General features: G+C 39.4%; 1 protein-coding gene across 7 annotated transcripts in view; it reads left to right on the top strand.

Moving 5' to 3' along the window:
- HIVEP2 (HIVEP zinc finger 2) overlaps nucleotides 1-21,299 on the top strand; it is a 237,244-nt gene extending 215,945 nt beyond the window's left edge. For all 7 annotated transcript variants that reach the window (XM_023552696.2, XM_023552737.2, XM_023552640.2 and 4 more), the window contains 5 exons: nucleotides 836-990; nucleotides 5,498-5,673; nucleotides 11,863-11,964; nucleotides 12,990-13,885; nucleotides 19,810-21,299. In XM_023552696.2, coding sequence (XP_023408464.1) covers nucleotides 836-990; nucleotides 5,498-5,673; nucleotides 11,863-11,964; nucleotides 12,990-13,885; nucleotides 19,810-20,634 — 2,154 coding nt within the window. In that variant the 3' untranslated portion in view covers nucleotides 20,635-21,299. The remainder of the gene's footprint in view (nucleotides 1-835; nucleotides 991-5,497; nucleotides 5,674-11,862; nucleotides 11,965-12,989; nucleotides 13,886-19,809) is intronic.
- Nucleotides 21,300-25,720: the final 4,421 nt, after the last annotated feature.

The raw sequence follows: 25,720 nt of genomic DNA, 5'->3' as shown, positions 1-25,720 counted from the left end.
AGGCTTAGTATCTCACTCACCCGGGAGCCCAGGAAATTCTACCACTGAGGTTCTTCCCCTTTCTGACCTGTGTTAATGACCTAACAGATGTACTTTGTTTGATGTTAGGAGTTCAGGGAATTGTGAAATGGTAGTGTAGACCAGGGATTGGACATTGAAAAGAAAGATCAGGAAGGAAACCTGAACGGTGCCAAAACTGACCTGTGCAAACTTAAAATAAGAGGGCTTATTTTCCTTGACAATACTTTTCACTCATATTTATTTTCTGTATATCTCTTTCATAACTGATCTTTTTCCAAGTTATTTTCCGGCTTGTTCCTACATGAAAAACTAATACCTTACACGTAAAGTTATAAAAATATCAATAAGAAACACTGCAGAGTTCATGCTAAGTTATTATCAAGGCAAATGGAGGATTTAAAAATATATTTGCACTTATTTTAGTTACCATTTTCCCGTCAATAGTTTTTGGGAATACTTCCTTAAATAATAGGGATTATTTTAATTGTTACTTCGGAACATAGGATGTGCCTTTTATGTTTTTACTAGTGTTCCCAGAGTAAGGGCTGACCGAGTGTCTTTTTAACGAAATGTTGAATTCCTTCCACTCTCATTCTCTGATTTTTATCCCAAGTGTCCTTAATTTTATATAACCAGAACAGGACCTTTAGCATGGGATTGTGGCTAATTTTCAGAGATTATAGAACAGGACCTTTAGCATGGGATTATGGCAAATTTTCAGAGGTTATAGAAGAGTTGGGGGGGGTGTGTGAACTAGTCTTCCTCTCGATGTTAGAGAAAGCATGTGAAATGATTCTCTCTTTCTCTCCTACAGATGAAACCTGATGCGTCGTTTTCATTTGGCAGCAAATTAGAACGGAAACTAGTGGGAAATATCTTAAAGGAAAGAGGGAAGGGAGATATTCATGGAGAGAAAGATATTGGATCCAAACAAACTGAGCCAATCCGAATTAAAATTTTTGAAGGAGGGTAAGGAAACCTTAAGTATAAATGTAAAACATTCACCTATAAGTCAAAGTAAATGGTCCCGAATGTCTGCATGGAAAGAATAGTATCAACTCGGGTTGGAAGTTTAAAGGGAATTCCCTTTCTCTGCACATTTCAGAAGTCTGACTGGTAACACAGATACTGAGTTCATACTCGTCGGCAACGGGTTTAGTTTTTTGGTTTGGTTGTTGCTTTTATAACTTGCTTTTAATAAAAATGCCCCTGTTCTATATGGTTCAAACCTCTCAAATGTTCACGCTTCTTATTTAGTATGCAGTCAGCTAAATTGGTGAGCTCTTGGTGTCCTCTACATTTGTTCATTATTTAATAATATTTTTATGGGCATTTGTTATATTATTAGTGGACATATTTTTATGCTATGCTTACAAAAATGAAATCACTACACTCATATATAATCCTAGAAATGGTTGTTGTTGTTGTTAGGTGCCATTGAGTCGGTCCTGACTCGTAGCAATACTGTGTTCAACAGAATGAAACAATGCCCAGTCCTGTGCCATCCTCACAATCATTGTTATGCTTAAGCCCATTGTTGCAGCTACTGTGTCAGTCCATCTCCTTGAGGGTCTTCCTCTTTCTCACTGACCCTCTACTTTACCAACCATGATGTCTTTCCCCAGGGACCAGTCCCTCCTGACAACATGTCCAAAGTATGTGAGACATAGTCTCGCGTTCCTTGCTTCTAAAGAGCATTCTGGTTGTACTTCTTCCAAGACAGATTTGTTCGTTCTTTTGTCAGTCCATGGTATATTCAGTGGAAACCCTGGTGTCACAGTGGTTAAGAGCTACGGCTGTTAACCAGAAGGTCTGCAGTTTGAATCCACCAGGCGCTCCTTGGAAACCCTGTGGGGCAGTTCTACTCTGTCTTATAGGGTCACTAGGAATCGGAATTGACTCGAAGGCAATGGGTTTTGGTTTGGTATATTCAGTATTTGTTGCCAGCACCATAGTTCAAATGTGTCAATTCTTCTTCAGTCTTCCTTATTCATTGTCCAGCTTCCACATGCATAGGAGGCAGTTGAAAACACCATGGCTTGGGTCAAGGGCTGCTTAGTCTTCAAGATGACATCTTTGCTTTTCAACTCTTTAAAGAGGTCTTTTATGACAGATTTGCCCAATGCAATGTGTCTTTTGATTTCTTGACTGCTGCTTGATGGGTTAGTTAACTTACTTGTTTGTCTACTTTTATTTTTACCTGGACTCCAGTCTTCACTGGGATGTCACCAGTTCTCCCACCGATGTTCTCTTTCTGGTCCAGGATCCCTACCAGGATACCACATTGCATTTAGCAGTCAAGTCTCCCCAGGCTCCTCTGGTCTTGACAGTTCCTCAGTCTTTAGGAATTTCTTTTTAAATGTTGAGTTCAGATTTCTAGAAACTCAAGTAGTAGGTTCAATGGCATTGTTATCTGTGTGCCTTATGAAAAATTACACATATGTATAATATCTAACAGGTTTAGATTTTGATAGAAATGTATCTTCAGTCCAGTCACATGGAAGGAAAAGCCCAGATGTATGCCTTTAAAATTAAAAAAATTTAAAACACATTAACCACATTTTAGGGAGTATGATATAACTAGCCTTATCTCTACAACAGATCCATAATTTATACATTTTCCTGAGCATGAATTTATTCCAATTATATTTGAGAGACAAAATAATGTTACTTGTTTGACTATAAAATATTGAATGTTTAGTGAGATAAAATATCGATTTCTCACCTAATTTTACTAGACTGGAGATGGATTATTCAAGTTGTTTCCCCCTTAGGTTTTGCACTCTTTGGATGTCTGTTACTTTTGCCATAAAATCAGAGTTTTATGTCATCTGTGAAGATTGTCTCAATGAATATTTTTTGTCCTCCCTCATCTTTTAACACAAACGAGGGAAATAGAGCTTTCATCTTTCCGCAGAGACTGAGAGGTCCCTGTGACTGAATCAGCCCTCTTATGTTCAGCAGCTTCTTCATAGCAGTGCATTGGTACCACTAGATTAGCAAGACCTTTACAGTTCCTGTGAGGTTTGGGGAGCCCATTTCCACTAAGGAAGGACACAGATGAAAAAATGTATGTGAACATTTTATTGCTGTGTTTTGATAATCTGAAAAGACTATGGCCATATTTCATTTCCTCTTCCTTTCCTTGCCCTCTGTTATGGGCCAGGCTGCAATCGCTTCTTAATCTGTGATCCAGTTTCAACATGGTGGTGCCCAGGTGTTCATTTCAAACAGTATATTACTTCCTCTTATTCTGCTGATTGCAAAGGTGTAACTTCTTAAAAAAGCAAAGTACTATGGGCCATGTTTTTAAAAGCGTATACTCCTTATATTATCTCATTTATGGATGTAGTAATTTAGCTAAACATACATTTCAATTATTTTTTAAAATCCATTCATTTTCTTATCAAGTAGATTCTTGAGTCTGCAGGACTGTTTTACAGTATGTACTTTATCTGTACAGATTTCTCTAATACACAGTTATATTTTTATACAGGATTTTACCATATTTACATTCTGGAAGCAAGTTACTCGGCTAACATATTAAAAATAAAATTTTATTATTCCAATAGAAAATATATGTCCCACCAACTATGATGATGGGCTACAGTGGAGCTCGAAATATCCTTCCCTGAGAAAAATTAGCTTTTTTATAAAATTCTTTGTTTTATTCTCTATTCCTTATGTAATTTTATCTAGTTAGGGACAGAGAATAGTGAAATTAAAAGGTGAAAGATATTTTTAAGTTCTTTAAATTTTTTTCTACTTTATTATAAAAGACAGTGTGAATAAAATATAAAGTTTAAAATAGGTTTGAAGAACAAGTTGAAGTTGGAAATTTCTTATAAAAGGGGAAAGATTTAAAGAAGCAAAAGTCATACAAAATTGATTATTCATAATTTTTACACTACTTAGCTTTCATCTGGATTGGTACTCACACAAAAGCAGATAATGTTCAGGTTAAATAGTATCCGTAACAGAGCTGGTAGTTTACATATTTGGTTGGATTTTATCCCCTAACAATCCTTCACTGGATTGGGCTATTGAAATTGAACCTGTTTTATTCCTGGCGATGGATTTGCTTGGACAAAATAGAGAAATTGCCAATGTTCTTGGATTGCAAAAGCCAAACTGTATATCCAGTGCCTTTAAATAAATCTGCAGTGAATTAGGATACTTATATTTCGGTTTACTTTAAAAAAAAAAAAAAAAAAACCTTCAAAGAAATATCTTTCTAAGAAATGATATTAGACCCATGATTCTAGCCTAGCAGTGATTTAAGAGATAATGATACTCATTGAATTAGTCAGTAGAATGCTACCGTATTCTGTGGTAGAGCATGTGATGGTTGAACATGGGGTAGGTTTATTCCCTTGATTATTACATTAAATAACTAAGACTTTGTTCATCCAACTGATTTGATTAAACTAGAAGACCTCGGAAAATGAGCCCTGATGATGCAGTAGTTTAGCATCCAGCTGCTAACCAAAAGGTCGGCAGTTCAAGCCCATCAGCTGCTCTGTGGGAGAAAGATGCGACAGTCCGCTTCTGTAATGATTACAGCTTTGAGAACCCTACGGGGCACTTGTACTCGGTCCTATTGGGTTGCTATGAGTGGGAATTGACTTGATGGCAACAGATTTACTTTGGTTTTTATATGACCTCAGAAGTTCTTTTAAACCTCTCTATGAAATACTTCTGGAAATAAGTGGAAATTTGATTGAAAAAAATAATCTCTAGTTTCATTATGTAACGGTACCTTCAGGAAACCAGTTGAAATCTAGACTCTACTTTAAAGCAGATTCATGGTCTTGGGGAAGAGCAGATCAAATCTGTAGACCGCAGTCAGTATTTCAAGCTCAGCCAGTGTAAGCGAGAAGTTTCCTGAGACGCTTTTTTGCCAGGATGGTAAAAATAGAGTAAACGCTTGCAATGAAGTATTCTGTTGCCGTCATACTTATTTAATCAAATTTAGAAGTTTGTGTATGTGTGTCGTGCATGCACATCTTAGATGATGTGCTACTAGTAAAAGATGTGTGATGACTCAAATTTGTGGGTACGCCTCTTGATATCTCTTGATTGAAGGCTACACTAGAAGCCAAAAGTTGCATAAGTCTGCAACTCATTGGGGCAATAAGCTCATTTTAATGTCTATGTCCTGAGTCTATATATTTATACCTAATAGAAGGACCAATTCCATTTTGAAGCCCATGTTTTTCCGGAAAAGGAAAAAAAAAAAAAAAAGAGGCTTAACAAAATGTAATTAGTAGAAACAATGACATTCTGTTTACAATGCCAAATCTGGCTCCCTGTCATCTCATTCTTTTAGGCATTTGCTGCATGAATGTCGTAAGCTTCACCGAAGTAAAGTTGAGTATTTGTAAAAGACCCTCATAATAATTGGCCATGCAAATGATCAGCTTTTGGTTTGATACATAACATACTAAAAGTACATGTGTTCCCCCTTTTTTCACAGGTATAAATCAAATGAAGACTATGTATATGTCAGAGGACGTGGACGTGGGAAGTACATTTGTGAGGAATGTGGGATTCGCTGTAAGAAGCCAAGCATGTTGAAAAAACATATCCGTACTCATACTGATGTACGGCCTTATGTATGCAAGCTATGCAACTTCGCCTTCAAAACGAAAGGTACAAGGTTGGGCTTTTTAGGCGGAAAGATGCTTTCATTATGGCTACTTAAGATTCTGAATATTGTTTTATATCTAACATCCATCGACAAAAAGATAGCTTTGTTTGTGAAAATATGACTCCACAAAATGTTTTTTCTCCCTCATCAAAGTGATCAAAGGATGTATGTGAGACTGTGAGACTCCTTTTATGACTTAAGTAAGAGCTATAGGCTTACATCCAGGCCAGTTGTCTCCAAAGGAAGTGGCTAAGAATTGCCTGGATAGCTATTACTTCTTGTTGGAAATGTTATGTGGTCTAGATTATATTTGCCCCAGCATTGAAATGTTACAAGGAGACAGTGCACGTAGAGGCATTAAAAACCAAGGCAGCAGCTGGGGAGAAAACACGTGCCCATGGTCAGTTTCAAGTTCATAAATAATGTAGAGATCCCAGACTCCCAGGTGGGCAGCTCCATCCACAGCTGCATTAATTATGCATAGAAATGTGATAGCTTATGCCCCCATGTATTTATCTGCACAGAGACACTTTCTTACTCTGAGGTGAGGCCACACTGTTAATCTCATAAAATTAGGATTTGCCTTGAAATGATATTCTATCATAAAAATAAAAAAAAATCTACTTCTAACAAGCAATTTACATAAAAATATTTTACATACGGAGGATGTTTCCGTTATACTTCTATCATTTTATAAAATTACAAAAATATTCAGAAACCCAGTGTTCTCAGAATACCAAAAGTAGTGGTTAGAAGTGGTTTGGCTTTTGTAGAAGCATGTTTTGCATTAGTGCTAACGGATGCTACAGACACCCCCTCACCAATCTGCCATCATTTCCAATCTTTTAAGTTTGTATACCAATTGACCTGTGCCACTGTCTATCAAGCCAAATAAATATCAAATAAAATAACCTTTGGTAGATAAATGTATGACTATTTTTCCTTTGTCAAAAAACTACACTTCTAGTCGAAAATCCTAAATTGTTTTACTAGTTTGTCAGAAGGGTCAATGTGTAACCTCTGATTCTTTTTTATTAAAAAGGTATCTGTATTAAGGCATGCCTCCTTTTAAGCCAAAAAGGAAGAGGGGGTTTCATTTGCATTTCAAAAGAAATAAACAAGAAATAAGAATGAAAACTAACTAAATAAATAATGTATAAGGTCTTTCATGTCCCATCTGGATCGCACAGGAATTAGTTTTGGAGCTGGTGGGGTAAATGGTTAAGTATTCAGCTGCTAATCAAAAGGTCGGCTGTTTGAATTCACCAGCCACTCCTTGGAAACCCTGTGGGGCAGTTCTGCTCTGTCCTATAGGGTCGCTGTGAGTTGGAATTGACTCAACAGCAATGGATTTTTTTTAAGGTCTTTTAAATACTATCCACCTTCCAACAGTCAAGCCTTTCATGTGGACCGTTACTGTGATAGTCCTTGCGGGGTAAGAAAATGTGAACCTTGACTTTTAGAAAATACTACAAATTGACCAGGCATTACAAATGATATTATCTGCACTGGGCATATGAGTTGGCTGCAGGTATAGCTGTGGGAAAAACTGGGGTGAACAAGAAATGACACATTTTTAGGTTTTTTTTTGTTGTTGTTAATCAAATTAAATTTGGTTTTAAACCATTGTCCTGGAGTTTTAGCAGGAAATAATTTACTCTTAGTCATTATTGGAGTTTCCTTGTCACCCTTTGGGAATGTGCAAATGTCTTGGAATCTTAATGTGAACAAAATATCCTGGGAAGTCCTGCCAGTTTTCCATTCCAGCTGAAAAGCCTATTATCCAAACCCATGTAGGCTGAAGCACTGCTAGGAGGTGTATGTGTAGAACTAATCCCTTCTCCTTTCCTGTGCTGTCCTTTAAGCTCTCTCCCTTTGCAACCTTTCTCCATGGCCCTCCTTGCCCCAGTCCCTTGGAAATTCATGACATCAAAGAACCAAAGCCAGAGTGGGATTGCTTCAGATTCATATTTCTAACCGCAAACATACTCTGCAGTTGGGAGCTCAAAGACTGACTACCTGCTTGAAACAGATGGAGAGAAAAACATAGGAGAAGAAATACATATTAAGATTTAAATAAATAATCAGGATACTTAACATAAACCCCTATATACATACATAGCTTACTTGCATCCTTGCAGAAATAGATGATTTCTATTAATTTATAGACATATTTCATTAATTTAGGAGTCCCCGGGTGATGCAAAATGGTTAACATGCTCAACTGCTAACCGAAAGGTTGGAGGCTCAAGTCCAACCAGAGGTGCCTCAGAAGAAAGGCCTGGCAATCTACTTTTGAAGAAGCAGCTATTGAAAACCCTATGGCAACTGGTTAACTGGTTTCGTTAATTTATACATTTAAGAATTCTGAAGATGTGCCCATAAAAGTTTTTGAGCTCCTTAAAAAATTATAGATATAATTATTTGATAAATAACAGCACTGGGAGTCTGGAAATATTTCTACATTTGGAGTTATCGAAATAATACATAAAATTCATAGGTATATAAAAATAAATAAAATATTAAGTAAGGAAAGTAAAAAATATATCAGTAAAAAATGAACAATGCCCCAGTTTAGAATTATGGTTCATAATTCTAAGCTAACCACAAAACCCAAACCCACTCTGTCAGGTTGATTCTGACTCAAAATGACCCTATAGGACAGAGTAGAGTTGCCCCATAGGATTTCTAAGGCTGTAAATCTTTATGGAAGGAAACTACCACAGCTCTCTTCTGTGGAGCAGCTAGTGGGTTTAAACCACGAACCTTTCAGTTAGTAGCCAAACGCTTTATCCTCTGTGCCACCCCCTAAAGGGAACAAATTATCTGAGTAGGCTAGAATTTCCACCTAGATCTCAGTCAGCCTACTTTTAAACATTATGACATTTGTTGGTGCATTGCTAAAGCATTATCAAAAGGCACAAATAATGATATGACCATTTTCATTGAAATGGATGTAAAGGCCTAACGATGAAATTAGTTTCTGAATCTCTTTTGATAAGTTCTATAGCATAGAATAATACATATAACTTTGTAGATCCTGGGTCAAGGGTGATTCTTGATGTCATTGTTTTAGTTATCTAGTACTGCAGTAACAGAAATACCACAAGTGGATGGCTTTAACAAAGAGAAATTTATTCTCTCACAGTTTAGGAGTCTAGAACTCTGAATTCAGAGTACTTTTCAGTGCAGGAACCTTGGGTCCAAAGGACGTGCTCTTCCCCCGGCATTGCTTTCTTCGTGGTATGAGGTCCCCCTGTCTCTCTGCTTGCTTCTCTCTTTTATATCTCAAAAGAGGTGTATTTAAGATACAGTCTAATCTTGTAGATTGAGTCCTGCCTCATTGATATAACTGCCTCTAACCCTGCCTCATTAACACCATAGAGGTAGGATTTACAATACATGGGAAAATCACATCAGATCCCAAAATGGTGGGCAGTCACACAATCCTGGGAATCATGGCTAGCCAAGTTGACATACATTTTTGGGGGACACAATTCAATCCATAGCAGTCCATGCTTTGGCCCCCCAAAATTCATTCCTTGCCACATGTAATACACGTTCACCCCATCATATCATAGCAAAACTCTTAATTCAACTGCAAGTCCAAAATAAAAAAATCCCTCTTCATCCGTGAAATCTAGAATACAAGTTATCTACTTCCGAAGTACAATAGTGGGACAGGCACAAAGTAGGCATTTCCATTACAAATGGGAGAAGTAGGAAGGAAAGAAAGGATAACAGGCACAAAGGAAGTCAGCAGAACACACTACATTAGCCCTCAAGATTTGATAATAACCCTCTGTTCTCTGAGACCATTTAGGCCCACTAGACAGCAACTCTGCTCCCTCGGCTTTAGGTGGCCCCATACTCCTGGTCCACCTGAGTGGCAACTCCACTCTCTGAGACCCTAAAGATTATAGCCCTACCCTTTGATACTGAGGTACCTCTGCTTCCTTGTCTCTTTGGCTTCTGCTTCCTTGTTCCTTGGCCTCTCACCCTTTGGGCCTCTTCACCTGCTTCTGCCTTAATGCGGCAAGTGTTCCAAACTTCTTTAGCTCCACTGATAAGTGCCTGGAGGCACCCCACTCTGCCAGAAAACTTCAGCCAGAAGGCACTCAGCTCTCTTGCTCCATGAGTTGGCAAGCCTAGCTTCACCAATAAGTTCCCGGAGACACCCTATTCCACCAGCAAGTCTCGTGCACAAAGGCACTCAACTTTCTTGCTCTGTGAGTCAGCTCCAGTGCTGTCTTGCACTAGTCTCCTGGTTCTGCTGCTGCCATTTCTCTGCTGCAGCTTCTCACCATCTGTGCCATCTCCAATGTAACAGGTTTCCTCATTTCCTTCTGAGTCCTCACTGGAATTGTCTTTGATATCCATAATTCCACCAACAATCTCTTCAAGGCAATCCAGGCTTTTGCTAGTAGGCACTTTAAAACTCTTCCAGCCTCTATCCATTCACAGTTTCAAAACTGCTTCCACATTTTAGGTATCTGTTAGAGTAGCACCCCACTCTCAGTACCAAATTCTGTCATAGTTATCTAGTGCTGCTATAACAGAAATACCACAGCCTAGGAGGCTAGAAGTCCAAATTCAACTCCAGGGGAAGGCTTTCGGTCATACTATACAAATTTGCAGAAATGTATATGTATGTACATAAAGATACATATAGGTGTATATGGCGTATATACATGTACGTACATATATATACTTAGTACATCTATGTGTGTATATATATGTATATATATATACATGTGTATGTAATTGTATGTATCATCACCACCATAAATATTTGACATGAAACCTTTCTATTTTCTTAGACTAATGGGAGTCTTAAAATAAAACAAATATGGAGGGAATATTGTTCCAGAATATTAAAAAAAACTATTGTCATAAAGTTTGCTAATATGACACACATATTGTTTTGTTATGAGGTGCCCTCTAGTCATTTCTGATGCATAATGACCCTACGTACAACAGAATGAAAAGCTGCCCGGTCCGATGCCACCTTCACAATCTTCATAATGCTTGAATCCATTGTTGCAGCCACAGTGTCAATCCATCTCGTTGAGGGTCTTCCTCTTTTTCACTGACTCTCTGCTATACCAATCATGATATCCTTCTCCAGGGACTGGTTTCTCCTGATAACATGTCCACAGTATGTGAGACAAAGTCTTACCATTCTCACTTCTATGGAGCATTCTGGCTGTACTTCTTCCAAGACAGATTTGTTCGTTCTGGCAGTCCATGGCATATTTAGTATTCTTCGCCAGCACCATAACTCAGGGCATCAGTTCTTTTTTGGATCTTCCTTATTCAATGTTCAGCTTTCTCATGCACATAAGGTGACTGAAAACACCATGGCTTGGGCCAGGTCCACATTAGTCCTCAAAGTGACATCTTTGTTTTTGAACACTTTAAAAAGGTCTTTTGCAGTTGATTTGCCCAATGCAATACATATAGGTGCTAAACAGATAAATGCTAAATATTGGGAATGATCAGGATCTCTGGTGGCCACAGTGGTTAAGCTTTCAGCTGCTAACCAAAAGGTCGGCAGCTTGAATCCACAAGCAGCTCTTCTACTCTGTCCTATACGGTGCCATGATTATGAATCGACTCGATGGCAACAGGTTTATAAGTAGTTAGCTGAGTATTTTCAAAGATCTTTGAATTCATTTGTAGGGTTGGTTCTCACATTAGTTTGCATATGTTTTTCTTCTGACCGGTGAGGATCCTTGGGAGTTAATCTATATCTGATGTATGCCTGGAAGTCTGGGGCTGAGTAGGTGTGTTAATATTTCATTCTGGAGTTTCTTTGAGGTGTGTGACCCAGCTCATATTGCTCTGTTTAATATGGAGTCCCAGGAGGCTGCCCTGTTCAGTCCAGACAAGAATATTGGGTCCTTTCTTAGGCAGGAAAGGCTGGGTTCCCCATCCCTGCTTAGAGCCTATGCCAGAAAAGATTTAACCCTCAGCTTCCGCACGTATTCTAGAATAAAGAAAACCTGAAATTGGGCAGAAGTTCTCAGTTTACATCTTCAGAAACGAGATCGTTCCTTTAAAAGTTGAAGCAAGGGGTAGTAGTAGAAAAAAAACTACATTATCCTTAGTTCATTTCAGCATTGAATTTTTAAAAAATGATCAAGTGACCAATTCTCTCTCTTTCTCTGTTTTTTGGCTGTGTTTGCTAGGAAACCTAACGAAGCATATGAAATCTAAAGCACACATGAAAAAATGCCTGGAACTGGGAGTCTCAATGACTTCAGTGGATGATACCGAAACTGAGGAAGCAGGTACATCAGAGTTTAGTTGGCTGACCTCTTCCCTGTGTACACTGGGGCTCCATGGCTGAAGTGGCAAAATGAGGGTCAATTTTTTTCAAAGCTGATAAGACTTGATCGAATTAAATGTTAAATATAGAAAAAAATCTGACACATTGAATTGCTTGAAATCTGTTGAGAAATATATTTCAGTTGTGACTGAGGGGGAAAACGGTCTTATTATGAAAATACTTTCATCTAGAACCATGGAGAAAATCTAATTCTGCTTGTATTGTGATGGTGATTTAAATTGTATGACATTTTGGGGGAAATTTGAAAATAATTTTAATGTGTTATTATTCCTTTTAAGAGGAAACCTAGTAGAAAAAAAAAAAATCCATCATTGACATCAATAGAAAACCTGGAGGTCAACCCGACCTCGTGATATATACCACTTATATATAGTTCAAGGTTCCTGGGTGGCGTGAACAATTTGTACTAGACTACTAACCTAAAGGCTGGTGGTTCAAACCCACCCAGCCATGCCACAGAAGAAAGGCCTGGCAATCTGCTTCCATAAAGATTACAGCCAAGAAAACCGTATGGAGCAGTTCTACTGTGTAACACACGGGGTTGCCATGAGTTGGAATTGACTTGACATCCATGGGTTTGGTTTGGTTTTTATATACAGGTCTGCACCTGTGCCTGTAAAGACAGGTTGTTGCTTTTCTCTTTCTTGTCCCACCATCATTAACAACATCAACTGTACCCATTTGTTGAGGGTTTTCCATGAGTTAGGGTGTGTGCTGAGGTAAAAGTCATATTACGGAGTCTTACTGCAGGGTGGGGATGAAACCAGACAGGTATATAGAAAGAAAAACTCAATGCAGGGTCACACAGGCAGACTGCTACCATTGAGTGTGGTAGGAGTGCAGAGGCAGAACTATCACTTGGAACTGGAGGGCTGGGAAAGCTTTTGGAAAGAGATGGGGCCGAAATTAGCTCTTAACCGTGATGTTTGACTCTTGATGGTCACTATCTTTGTTCAATTGTTTCAGAAAATATGGAAGATTTGCACAAAGCAACTGAGAAGAATAGTGTGTCCAGCATTTCAACTGATCATCAGTTCTCAGATGCCGAGGAATCGGATGGTGAAGATGGAGATGATAATGATGATGATGATGAAGATGATGATGACTTTGATGACCAGGGAGATTTGACACCAAAAACAAGATCAAGAAGCACCAGTCCCCAGCCTCCTAGATTCTCTTCCTTGCCCGTGAATGTTGGCGCTGTACCCCATGGGGTTCCTTCAGACGGTTCCCTGGGACATTCTTCATTGATCAGTTATTTGGTTACTTTGCCGAGTATTCAGGTTACTCAGCTAATGACACCAAGTGACTCATGTGAAGATACCCAGATGACAGAATACCAGAGATTATTCCAGAGCAAAAGTACAGACTCGGAACCAGACAAAGACAGGTTAGACATACCTAGCTGTATGGAAGAAGAGTATATGCTGTCTTCAGAGCCTAGCTCCTCGCCGAGGGACTTCTCACCCTCAAGCCGTCATTCCTCACCAGGATATGATTCTTCACCCTGTCAAGATAATTCACCAAAGAGGTATCTGATACCCAAAGGAGATTTATCACCCAGAAGACATTTGTCACCTAGGAGAGATCTGTCACCCATGAGGCACCTTTCACCAAGAAAAGAAGCTGCATTGAGAAGAGAGATGTCACAAGGAGATGTTTCACCAAGAAGACATTTGTCCCCAAGGAGACCACTTTCACCTGGGAAAGATATCAGTGCAAGGAGAGACCTCTCCCCCAGAAGAGAGAGAAGATACATGACCAGCATAAGGGCACCATCACCCAGAAGGGCTTTATACCATAATGCGCCATTGTCCATGGGGCAGTATCTGCAAGCAGAGCCAATTGTATTGGGGCCTCCTGTAAGTACAACCAGCTTTTTCTTTTTAATGTGTAAGTCAAAGTGTGGAATTCATAGGGTCGCCATGAGTCAGAGCTGACTCCACAGCAGTGGGTTTGTTTTTTGTTTTTTCATTTCTTATGGTGAGGAGTAAAATTGGTTACTGAAACTAGCCGAAAGACGTTTTTATCACAAGCCTTTGTGAGTCGAACGAGCTGTGGCATTACCCCAAGAGTGGTATTACATCAGAGCTCAGTGCGTTTCCAGCTGGTAACAGGTGAGGCCTTCATAAATGCTTTCTAAGCCGAACTAATTATAGACATGAACTGAAGCCCTCACATGATTAAAAGAGTGAAGCCTTTGGAATTACATGAATGCAGAGACACTCAGAGGGCCACTTAGGTGTCATTTATATACCTTTTGCCAGGTAAGGTTTCTGATTCAATCGTTGTCCCTGACTTTGAATGTATTTTTTTTAATACTCTTATTTCTTTGCCCACAGTGAGTGGATGTATAAAACTAGTGAGGGGCTGATTGTGTTTGTAAATCAAAGGCCTGAGCATATCTGCTGTTTCTTGCTATTCCCAGCACCTCCTGCTACCGAGGGAACTTGCTGGGTGAACGAGTGTGAGCCCAAAGTGAACAGGAAGCTGGGAGAGCAAAGGCGGAAAGCATCAAAGGAGATTAGTATGATCATTCGTTCATTACAATTTAAGATAATGGTAGCTACCATGGATTAAATGTAAGCAGTAGGTTTAGTGTACATCTATAAAAAAGCACCCTGCCCCTGCCTCACTCTGTGGCACAGTAGACCTAGATGCCTGCCCCATAGGGTTTCCAAGGAGCGGCTGGTGGATTCAAACTACTGACCTTTTGGTTAGCAGCAGAGCTCTTAACCACTGCACCACCAGGGCTCCTCAATTTGTTTAGAATTTTTTAAAAAACAAATAAAGCAGACATTTAGCATAGGCAGAAGAATGACTTCTCTTGAGTTTTTTGCTTTAAATGTGTTCGTTCTTTTGGTCTCTCCTTTTCGTTGCACTCTCTTTTCCCTGGATTTCTGTCATGTGGATCAGCACCATGCTTTGCAGCCAAGGAAAGCACTGATAGCTCTCAGCTCCATCACATCACTGCCCCGGTGGTCACATTCCTTCTGCCCATCACCTTTCACCAGCCTGCATCATAAGCTTCGGCTGTCGTTTTTAAACTTGAGGTGAACTCCCTGTTGCATTCCATTCTCCTGCCCCAACACTCTTTTCACAAGCCTGGTACCACCTTAGACTTCATGGTGCAGTTACTACAGAAACAGGCATCTTTTGCAGCTTATGCCATTACAGCATAAACCCAAAACTAAACCCATTGCCATTGAGTTGATTCTGACTCATAGCGACCCTACAGAACAGAGTAGAGCTGCCCCACAAGAGTTTCCAAGGAGTGGCTGGTGGATTCGAACTGCTGACCTGTTGGTTAGCAGCAGAGCTCTTAACCACTGCGCCACTAGGGCTCCCATGGCAGCATAAAACAGCTTTAAGTTCCTTGGGTTGGAGGATACCGTGTCCGGGGTGTGACACGCTTTCTCTGGTATAGTGGAGATAGACCCTGCAGATGCCATGATGCCGGCGCACGTTGATATGGTAAGGCTTGCCTTGCCCTCACTGCAGCTCTTGCTCCGGCACTGACCAGGTGGGTTGACGCTGTGGTATTCACGAGATGTTGGAGCACATTCAGTCATTTGTGACTAACAAAATTGGCCTTCAGTCCAAATACACTGTCATTAAAACAAAATATCAGCAGCTAACATGGGCAAAGGAAGCGGGGAGGGGCAGACTGAGGGAGTTCATCTAGTTTTTTGGACATATGCCCAGAAAGCTGTTGAGGAAGGAGATAGATTTTATTAGTCACTGAGTTTGAAGCAGGGTTTTGTTTGTTTGTTTGTTTTTTAAACCACTTCACCTGGACTTCTAATAGTTTCTAAAGTTTACCATTTATGACAACAAAGTTCTCAGCCTTTGGTCTATTATCAAGGTTAATAATCTTTAGAGAATTTACAGCCTGCAGCTTTGTTCACATGAAATGAGGGAATGTATCTGGAATCTTCCATAAAACAGGAACTCCTGGTCCCAAGCACTTCCCATTTTCTGCTTTATCACATCATTTTGAGGGACAGAGGAAGATTTCTGTTTTTCTGTGTGTAAACAAGATTTTTGTTGCCCAGAGTAAACTGAAGTTGATAATGCCATGGGAAGAATCTCTCCTAATTGTTCTATTAGATGGCAGCTTCACCTTCTCTGAATAAATGATGCAGGAAATATTAAATGGTATATTCATACTAAAAATAATACTCCTTTGATGGAAATTTTGTTAGCAACACTTTGTCTCTTTGCTTAGCATTGACTAATGTCCTGGGACAGTGACCTTGGCGAGGAAGGGCCTGGAGCCCAACAGGAAACACTGTCATTTTCTGTCTCGACCTGGAATGGTAGGCCCAGGAGCAGGTTTAGGGGAGAGAGATGCAGTCACTAGGTTTCCTTGCTGCTTTGTCATTTCTCCCCTAATGCCCATGGTTAGTTTTAATTTTAAGATAGATAGAATGTAAAGGTAAGAGTCTTTTATTCATTCACTCACTAAATATTCGTCAGGATCTACTCTGTATGCCTCAAAGATGATGATGAAAAAGTATATGGTCTTTGGCCCCATCTTTTATAAACAAATACATTTCCTTTCCATTTATTTTTTAAAATTTTTTTTTAATTGTGCTTTAGGTGAAAGCTCAGCTCAAGTTAATTTCTCATACAAAAATTTATACACGTATTATTATGTGACACTAGCTGCAATTCCTGTAATGTGATAGCACACTCCCACTTTCTATCCTGGGTTTCCCGCATCCCTTATCCATTTTTAGAGCTGTGATAGATAAGTAGCAAGGAGTAAGAAAGACGTGCTCTGGTCCTCAGTAGGTAGTGTAGATCAACGTTGTGTCTAGTGAAACAGTCAACATTCAGTTCCCTCTCTTGCTATCTGTGTGATCTTGGGCAAATCACACTAACTTGGGCAAATCAAATTAACCTCTTGGCTGCAATTTTTTAACCTGTTTGGGCAGCCTCAAAGTTAATCCACACAGATTTCCCTCCTTGATAGAACTGGACATTCAGCTGTGAGGAGTGGGATACGCCAAGAGCCCCCAGCTGTTAGCACCATCAGGGTGGGCCTCAGCCCTCAGGCCTATGACTGAGCCCAGATCAGTCACAGATGAGCACTACTTCCTCTCTCTTTTATCTTTTATATGCATTTTACCTCCCCCCAACCCATAAGCCCCTTGTACTCCTACCTCCTTCTCAGCATTTGCTTCCCAGAGAAACCTACGGGCACATTGTTCAAAAGATGACTGTGTGTTATATGCGTATTACACATGGGATAGATGGACATGGATATGGTTGGAGATGGAGATATGAGGCAGTGGTGATTCAGTGGTAGAATTCTTGCTGTCCATGCAGGAGTCCTAGGTTCGATTCCTGGCCAATGCACTTCATGTGCAGCCACCACCTGTCTGTCAACAAAGGCTTGCATGTTACTGTGATGTTGAACAGGTTTTAGAAAAGCTTTCAGACCAAGATAGACTAGGAAGAAAGGCCTGGAGATCTGCTTCTGAAAATCAGTGAATGAAAACCCTGTAGAACACAACAGTTCAGCCCTCAACCAGTCATGGGAATGATCCAGGGCCCCATTGTACATGGGGTCACCATGACTAGGGACCAACCTCAATAGCAACTAACAACAACAACATAGCTGTAGATACAGATATGGATAGGCATTTAATGCAATCCACAGTGAATTCATTGTTTAAATTCCAATATCAAGATTTTTCTTACTGAGGTTTATGTAAGATGGGAGTTTGTCCATCACATTATGATAAGGCCCAAATGACAAAACAGAATTGGATTGCAAGTGAGGTAAACACCAGAGTAAGGAAAACGTATTGAGAGTTCATTTACAGGGTGAAGAAGGGATGAATGGGAGGAGAGAGAATGTGTGGAAATGCCCAGCTGCATTTGGATCCATGGAAGTAGTTACATGGTGGAAACTCTGTGTGTCCACTTAATTCTGTGCTTGAAATCATTTGATTTCTGATAACATCTGAGTATGAAACTTTTATTCTTAATGCAAATACAGTTTTACTGAGTTTAGAAGATAATGAATATGATATAATGAATATAATGAATTAGAGGCTAATTCATCACTCCTTTTGCTAGCCTTGAGTCAGGGATCTTAAGTAACTCCATGTAATTGGACATCATCCCCTTGGCTCCCTCATGGGTCACCATTCTGATTAGGTATATGTGATGGGACAAACAAAAATGAAATAACCAAGCTACATCTTATTTTAAACTTTGAATCACTGATAACTGTAATTAAAAGAGGATTCATTTGATTATCTTCAAAGATTATTATTGTATGGATTTCATTTTTTTCACCTTAACTGATAATTGATAAAGGAGACATGCATTTTTCTAAACCAGAGTGGACACAACAAGGATCTTTTGCGGCATTTAAATGATCTCTCTTGTATCATAAAATTCTACCTGGTGTTTCCTAGCTTATGAGGTCCTTGTGATTACAGGGTTGATGAATCCATCACTTCCCCCACACTTCCAAGGAAGTCATTTGTTTCTAGCTTGAAGAAGGTGTAGCTCAGAGCAGGGTAAGGGCCAAGTATGGTACAGGGGAGCAGAGATAATGCATAATTTATAGTTCCTGAACCAGTTTCAAAATCTGAGTAGAACTGGATGTGCCATTAATACTATAGAGTTTACTTTGAGTTTGAGAACTGAAAGATCACCTTGAAATAAATTACGACATTTGTTTGCCTCTCTCCTGGATTACTACCATACTTGAGAGGTTTGTATCTAACTTTAAGTTCTCAAAAAAAAAAAAAAAAAGTTGAGGACCTTTTGGATACTCATCTATTAAAAGAATGAATCTCAGTCATTAAAATCCGATAATCTCTTTGTGTATTTCTAAGTTGCATCTAGCTATGCAATGAAGTGTAAAAAATTAGCTCTAAATTTCCAGGAATGGTACTGTGAAATCTGGAATTCTGGCCCAGAATTTTAAGTTATCTTTAATTCATTAATAGCCAAGAAGATATTTAAGTGGAATAATAATATAAAAAGAAGCAAAATACAATCATCTTTGGTTGGCAGCTATGTAGTTGAATATGAGTTTCAACTATTTGAAATATTTGATGTTAACTACTGCTCCGACAGTTTCCTTACAAAAATTGTCATTGATATAAGATTTAAATAGCCTTGATGTGTGATTTGATAAAGAAGTTAACCTTCAGCATGAAATGTTTCTTTAGCAGGAGTTTATTCTTTTAAACCAACATGTTCTACAATGGGGCCACCAGTCCGAGGGCCATCACCATCATTTCGTCATCAAGTCTGTGGAAAAAGAAAATAAAACACCAATTTTCAGACTTGTCAATCCAATTATACTCATCAACACTTAAGAAAAATATTAAAAATCTGCCAGTATATAAACAGATGGTAATCTTTGGTCTGTATTTATTTAGTTGGAGCTGTTAGTTTTGAATTAAAAAGTCTATTATTAGTGTAAACTTTTTCAGGTAATCATCCATTATTTTCTTTTCACCCTCTCTGATGAAAAACCAAAACTGAAATTTATCTCTGTACCTAGTAGAGAACACACTGAATACTTTATCACATTGGTTTTCAAAAACAAAGGTAACTTTTCACAGGCTGACAAGTTCATACAAGGATATATTACAATACCTGGAAAATCTCTTTTGTCTTGAAGAACAAAAAATTAATTAAAGGATAAGGTAGTTTTAAATGAAAGAGCAAATGGATGGATGGATGGATGGATGAAATAAGAATGAAGAGTCCTGGTTTCTGAATAGTGTGCTTTCTTTGTTTCTCTGTGCAGAATTTAAGAAGAGGATTACCTCAGGTTCCTTACTTCAGTCTCTATGGAGACCAAGAAGGTGCTTATGAACATCAAGGCTCTAGCCTTTTTCCTGAGGGTCCTAATGACTATGTCTTCAGTCATCTTCCACTCCACTCTCAGCAACAAGTGCGAGCTCCTATTCCCATGGTGCCAGTTGGTGGGATCCAAATGGTTCACTCCATGCCGCCATCCCTTTCCGGTTTACATCCTCCACCCACCTTGCCCCTGCCAGTGGAGGGCTCTGAGGAGAAGAAAAGGGCTTCAGGGGAGTCCTTCACTAAGGATCCCTATGTTATTTCTAAGCAGCATGAGAAACGATCTCCCCACGTCTTGCAGTCATCTGGTCCACCTAGCACTCCCTCCTCTCCTCTGCTATTGATGAAACAGAGCACTTCAGAAGACAGCCTAAATGCAACAGAGAGGGAACAGGAGGAAAATATCCAGACTTGTACAAAAGCCATTGCCTCTCTCCGGATTGCCACAGAAGAGGCCGCTCTGCTTGGGACGGATCAGCCGGTGCGGGTGCAGGAGCCCCAACAGAAACCCTTGGAAAGTGCACATGCTAGCATTAGACACTTTAGTGGACCTGAGCCAGGTCAGCCCTGTACCTCAGCAACCCACCCTGACCTGCATGATGGTGAAAAGGACAGTTTTGGTACATCACAGACCGCATTAGCTCATTCCACATTTTATAGCAAGAGTTGTGTGGATGACAAACAGGTGGGCTTTCAGAGCAGCAACGAATTATCTTCAAGCACAGAGGAAGGCAATGAACCTTCATCAGAAAAGAGTAAACTACATTGATCTAAGATGCATGGAGACTTTCATTTACACATTTTCCCATTTTTTTTGTTTTGTTTTTCTAGAAATAGAGGTAAACAAGTTGATAGCATGCCTGTCCTAAGTTACAGTAGTTTGCTCTTATATATACTTTTGTTATATCAAAAGAATTAGGTAAAATAACAAGTCATCATGAGCCTGACCAAAACAAAATTTGAAATTAACCTACTGGGTCTGGTACTTTTAAAATTGTACAGATGTTTGTGCCTTTTCTTTACTTTGCTTATATTCTTATAAGCATTTTTTAGCAGTAATTTGTACATATTTTAGAATTTGTGTATCTGCTTTGTAATAAATGTAATTTCTTTCCCTTTTTGGACACTTGGATCTAAATGATGTAAAGAAAACAGCATCAATATATATGTGAGGTTGCACTAAAACATATTTTTATATGATTAAAACTGAACAGCTTTTATGTACAGCTCTGATTCTGTAATACTAATATTTATTTACTTTGTTTCATAAATTGTACATTTTTTCTTAATGTTGTGGATTGCTTTTCTATGTGAAGCATGGGATTTACTGTTGCGTAACTAGAACAAAAAATGTATATTGTAAACAAGATATTTAAACTAGAGTATCTTATTCTGCACTTACGCATTAGTTAAAAAAAAAAAAAAGATAAAGGATGTATCAGTCAGTTCTTAACTCTTGTAAATTTTTTTGTCTCTCGTTTGCTGGATTGACTATAACTTAAGTGCTGATTGTGATTTTAAACTGATAGTACCGTAAAGCATTAAAGTAAACAATGTGCTATTGTGAGTTTTTTCAAAGCTTTATAAATCAATTATAAATAATATTAAAAGTATTTGGTCTTATGTGAACATGTTGATCTATATACTCATCTAAAAATATGGGAAAACATTCCGCCCCATGTAAATATGTACAAGTGCATCACTGGTACAATTTTATGTAACTCAGTTGGACACTAGGTTGCCCAGACCTATGCTAGAGTGTCTTTAAAAATTAAAGTGACAAAGCACATGGGACTGTGTAAAGCTTGGTTATCGGCCGGCCCGGTGGCTTGGCAGGCAGTGCTGTGCGCTGTCCGTGAAGAAGACCTGGGCTTAGAAATCTGCTTGGTTCTTGCTGCACAAGATGGCGACTGGAGCTAAGGCGAGTACAGAGGGGTTGCGCTTGGACTCTGAGGGTGGGGTGTGGAAGCAGGGATGGGGGATGGAGACCTGCTCACCAGCTCTTCCTGTCAGCCAGTCCGCACGGTAACAGGGTTGGCATCAGCTTTAGGGGAAGCCACTTTACCCTTCCGAATGGGGAAGAGTGTCACACTCCTGGCTACCTCAGGGGGAATGGGGGAAAGAAGCTTTCAACGGAAGAGAACTTGTTGTGGGAGGAAGATGTATTCTGTATATAACATTCAGAATGGCTTTTGGTTGGTGTCTGAAGGTGGGAGAGCCTTTGGTTGTAGGTCCTTAAGAGTGGAATAGAGGGAGGACGTGCCACAACGTGTGCACATACACGCACATGTGTGTGCACACGTGCATACACAACCTGGGTTATCTTTGTGCTATATAATGGATTATTCTGTGAAACCAAGTTTGTATATTGAATTACATTAAGGAGTGTTCTTTAAAAAGAGAAATAAATATACAATTACATGCTTGAGGTGTCTAGTTTTTATGTGTTGTTTAACATTTTAATTTACCAATTTTCTTTCAAAAGATATTTCAGTGCTACCAACATACCATCTGTGCTTTTAATTACTAGACTTTGCCCATCCTGAGTTATGCTGCGTATGAATGCTTTCAGCAAGTCAGAAGACATTCTTTGGCTTTCACATATCATCGGATAGTGGTCACCAAAGTGTAGGTTCTGGAAATGGATCCATCCAAACCCAAGCATGGGCATGGGTAGCATAGAATTATATTGGAAAGGAATCTTGAATAAGGCAAATTAACATTTTCCCTTCTGCCTCCCTCTCAGTATGCATACTTACCTGAAATTCCTCTAGAAACCTCTCCTTCATCTTTGCTGAGGTGACTCAAGGCAAAAACCAACTGAAACATGCCATAAAATATCCACAATCACAGTTCTTTTGTTTTAAAAGAGAACTTTTTTTCATAATAAATGTATAATAAAAGTAGGGGCTCATTAAAGATCAAAATCTATCAGAATTTCCATTATAAAAATTTTGAATTGATGGGTTTACAACTTACCTATTTTATGAGCCAGACTGTCTTTTTAAACTATGTTTTACAAAGGTGAATTAAAGGTCAACAAAGCCAACCAGCGTAATAAATATCCGTCTCTCACAAAGCAGAATCCTTGAAACATTTTGATTATGTAGGGTGGTTTGTGTGTCTTATTCCTCATTGACATTTCTGTGTGTGTGTGTGTGTGTGTGTGATCCCAGGCTAAATCCAGTGGTCATTTTTTTTCCTTCTTTCCTCCTCTATAATTCATCACTCATGTATTGACTCATTGATCCATTCAAAAACATTGTGTGCCTACCATGCTAATGGAACCCTGGTGGAGTAGTGGTTAAGTGCTACAGCCGCTAACCAAAAGGTCGGCAGATCAAATCTACCAGGTGCTCCTTGGAAACCCTATGGGGCAGCTCTACTCTGTCCTATAGGGTCACTATGAGTTGGAATCGACTCCATGGCAATGGGTTTTTTGATTTTTGCTATGGCTATGTACTATGATAGGTACTGTAGGGTAAATAGGTCCCTGGGCAGTGCCAATGGTTAGGTGCTCGACTACCAGCCAAAAGGTTGGTGGTTTAAACCCACTCAGAGGCTTCTCAGAACGTAGGCCTGGTGATCTGCTTCCAAAAGGAAGCAGAAAACCTATGGAGCAAGCAGTTCTACCCTGCACACATGGGGTCGCCCTGAGTTGGAATTGAGTTGATGGCAACTAACGACAACATATGAGCTCAAGTAAATAGGAGAGACACACACGTGAGTAAATATGTATAATATGATGTACCTGCTAAGATACGTGTTTATTTGGTGTGTTTTGTATCCACGAAGGAGAGGGTAATCACTGCTGAGAATGGGAGGAGGAAAGGTGGCCTTGGAACAGATCCTTGAAACAATATATTGACTCACTCATTCAACAGATTTTTTTTAGTGTCTGTAGAGAGCACTGGGTTTATTTTAGAGGGACACAATTCTTGCATTAGGTATATAATGATGCACAAAATAGATGAAGTTCTTGCCTTCGCAGAACTCATATTCTGATGGGGGGCCTGCCTATGGCTGATGGGGGGAGGCATAAAAAAAGAAGTGGGAAAGGATACATCAGGCAGACGATCCAGGATGTGTAAAACAGTGAATGGATAAAAAGCAAGATGCAGTTGGCCCCCTGGGTTTGTGGTTGAGTGGTCCATGAAGAAGCTGAAAAGACAAATCAAAGTCCGGTGTTCTAGGCTGAGCTCAAATCTGACTGTAATCAATGAGGAGCTACGGAGAGATAAAACAAGAAAAGAACAATTCTTTTATGTTGTTACTTAGAAGAATCACTGTGGCAGTGAGTGAAAAAAATGTATTTGAGAGAGCGAGAATAGAGGCAAGGATAGCAGTTAGGAGAATTATAAAACTATGTCATTTCTATGGGAACAGGGGTAGGAACAACCCAAACAACAGATGAGAGAAACCTGGAGAAAGAAGGGACAATTTTACTAATGGAGAGGAATTGATAATGGTGACTTATTTGGTCTTGGGCGTGATGAAAATTAAGGAGTTGAAGATGACTGGCTGGAGATTTTAACTTGGGCAATGGAATGAAGATGAAGGTGTTAAGCAACAAAAGACAGTGAATTTGTGCAAGATGCACCTGCTGAAATGAGCCTCCCTGGTTTTACTCAAGCCATTCAAAATGGGGAGATTGACCTCAAACAAGAAAGGCCTCAACTGGAGACTGGTTTGTCAGCTCTTGTCGCTTAGTCATAGCTGAGATTTCTAAATTGGACAAAATCCCCCAGAATGTACTGAGGGGTAGAAGAGGAAGTTTTGAGGATTTTCAGAGTGACAAGGAGCAAGGGAGGCAGCAAGGAGATGTATATCAGACATATTTTGTGTACTAAGCTGGAACTATACAGAGTCAGATTAGTGAGATTTTTCAAAACTTGATTTTTATAAATTCTATAAGATAATTTCTAGAAAACAAAAACTTAAGAACATCATTTTTTAAAGACAAAAAAAAAAAAAAAAACCAAACCCACTACCCAGTACAAATGGTTAACAGGCTTTGCTGCTAACTGAAAAGTTGGAGGTCCAAGTCCAACCCAGAGACACTTGGAAGAAAAACCTGGCAATCTACTTCCAAAAATCAGCCATCGAAAACTGTATGGAGCACAGTTCTACTGTTATACGCGTGAGGTTGCCATGCGTTGGAAACTAGGGGAAAAAAAGGTGATTATAAAGCTATGATATTTCCTTAGTAGCATTGGCAGCTTTATTATTAAACAGTTAGTGAGCACGGAACTAGCCTATTAATTTATAAATATTTCTTCGAGTACCTCTGGCTCAGAGAAGTTAGGTGGAGTTTTTAAGGAAAAATAGGTGGTTAATTACAGAATGGAAACCCTGGTGGCTTAGTTGTTAACTGCTACTGCTGCTAACCAAAAGGTCGGCAGTTCAAATCTACCAGGTGCTTCTTAAAAACTGAGATCTCCTAACTCCCTGTACAGATTTGCTTAAACAAACAAACACAAAACCAAACCCATTGTCACTGAGCCAATTCCGACTCGTGGCGGCCCTATTGCAGAATAGAACTGCCCCATAGGATTTCCAAGGCTGTAAATCTTTACAGAAGCAGACTGCCACATCTTTCTCCCACAGGGCAGCTGGTGGATTCAAACTTTCGGTTAGCAGCTGAGTGCTGAGCTCAGGGCTCCCCAAACAATCAAAATAAGCAGTTATTTATGCTCCTCCTATTTAGACCAGTTTTCAAATCACAAAAATGTACAGTGAGATTTGCTAAGAGTGAATGAGCTAAGAGTGAATGAGCTCAGAGTAATTAATATAAGAAGCAAAAAGAGCGTTTCTGCCCTGGACAACCAAGGTTATTATTGGTTTAGAAAACCTTA

Source organism: Loxodonta africana, chromosome 1 (genome assembly GCF_030014295.1).
Source record: "Loxodonta africana isolate mLoxAfr1 chromosome 1, mLoxAfr1.hap2, whole genome shotgun sequence".
Lineage (NCBI taxonomy): Eukaryota > Metazoa > Chordata > Mammalia > Proboscidea > Elephantidae > Loxodonta > Loxodonta africana.
The sequence above is the reverse complement of the archived record's forward strand: the minus strand, read 5'-3'. Positions and strand labels throughout refer to the sequence as shown.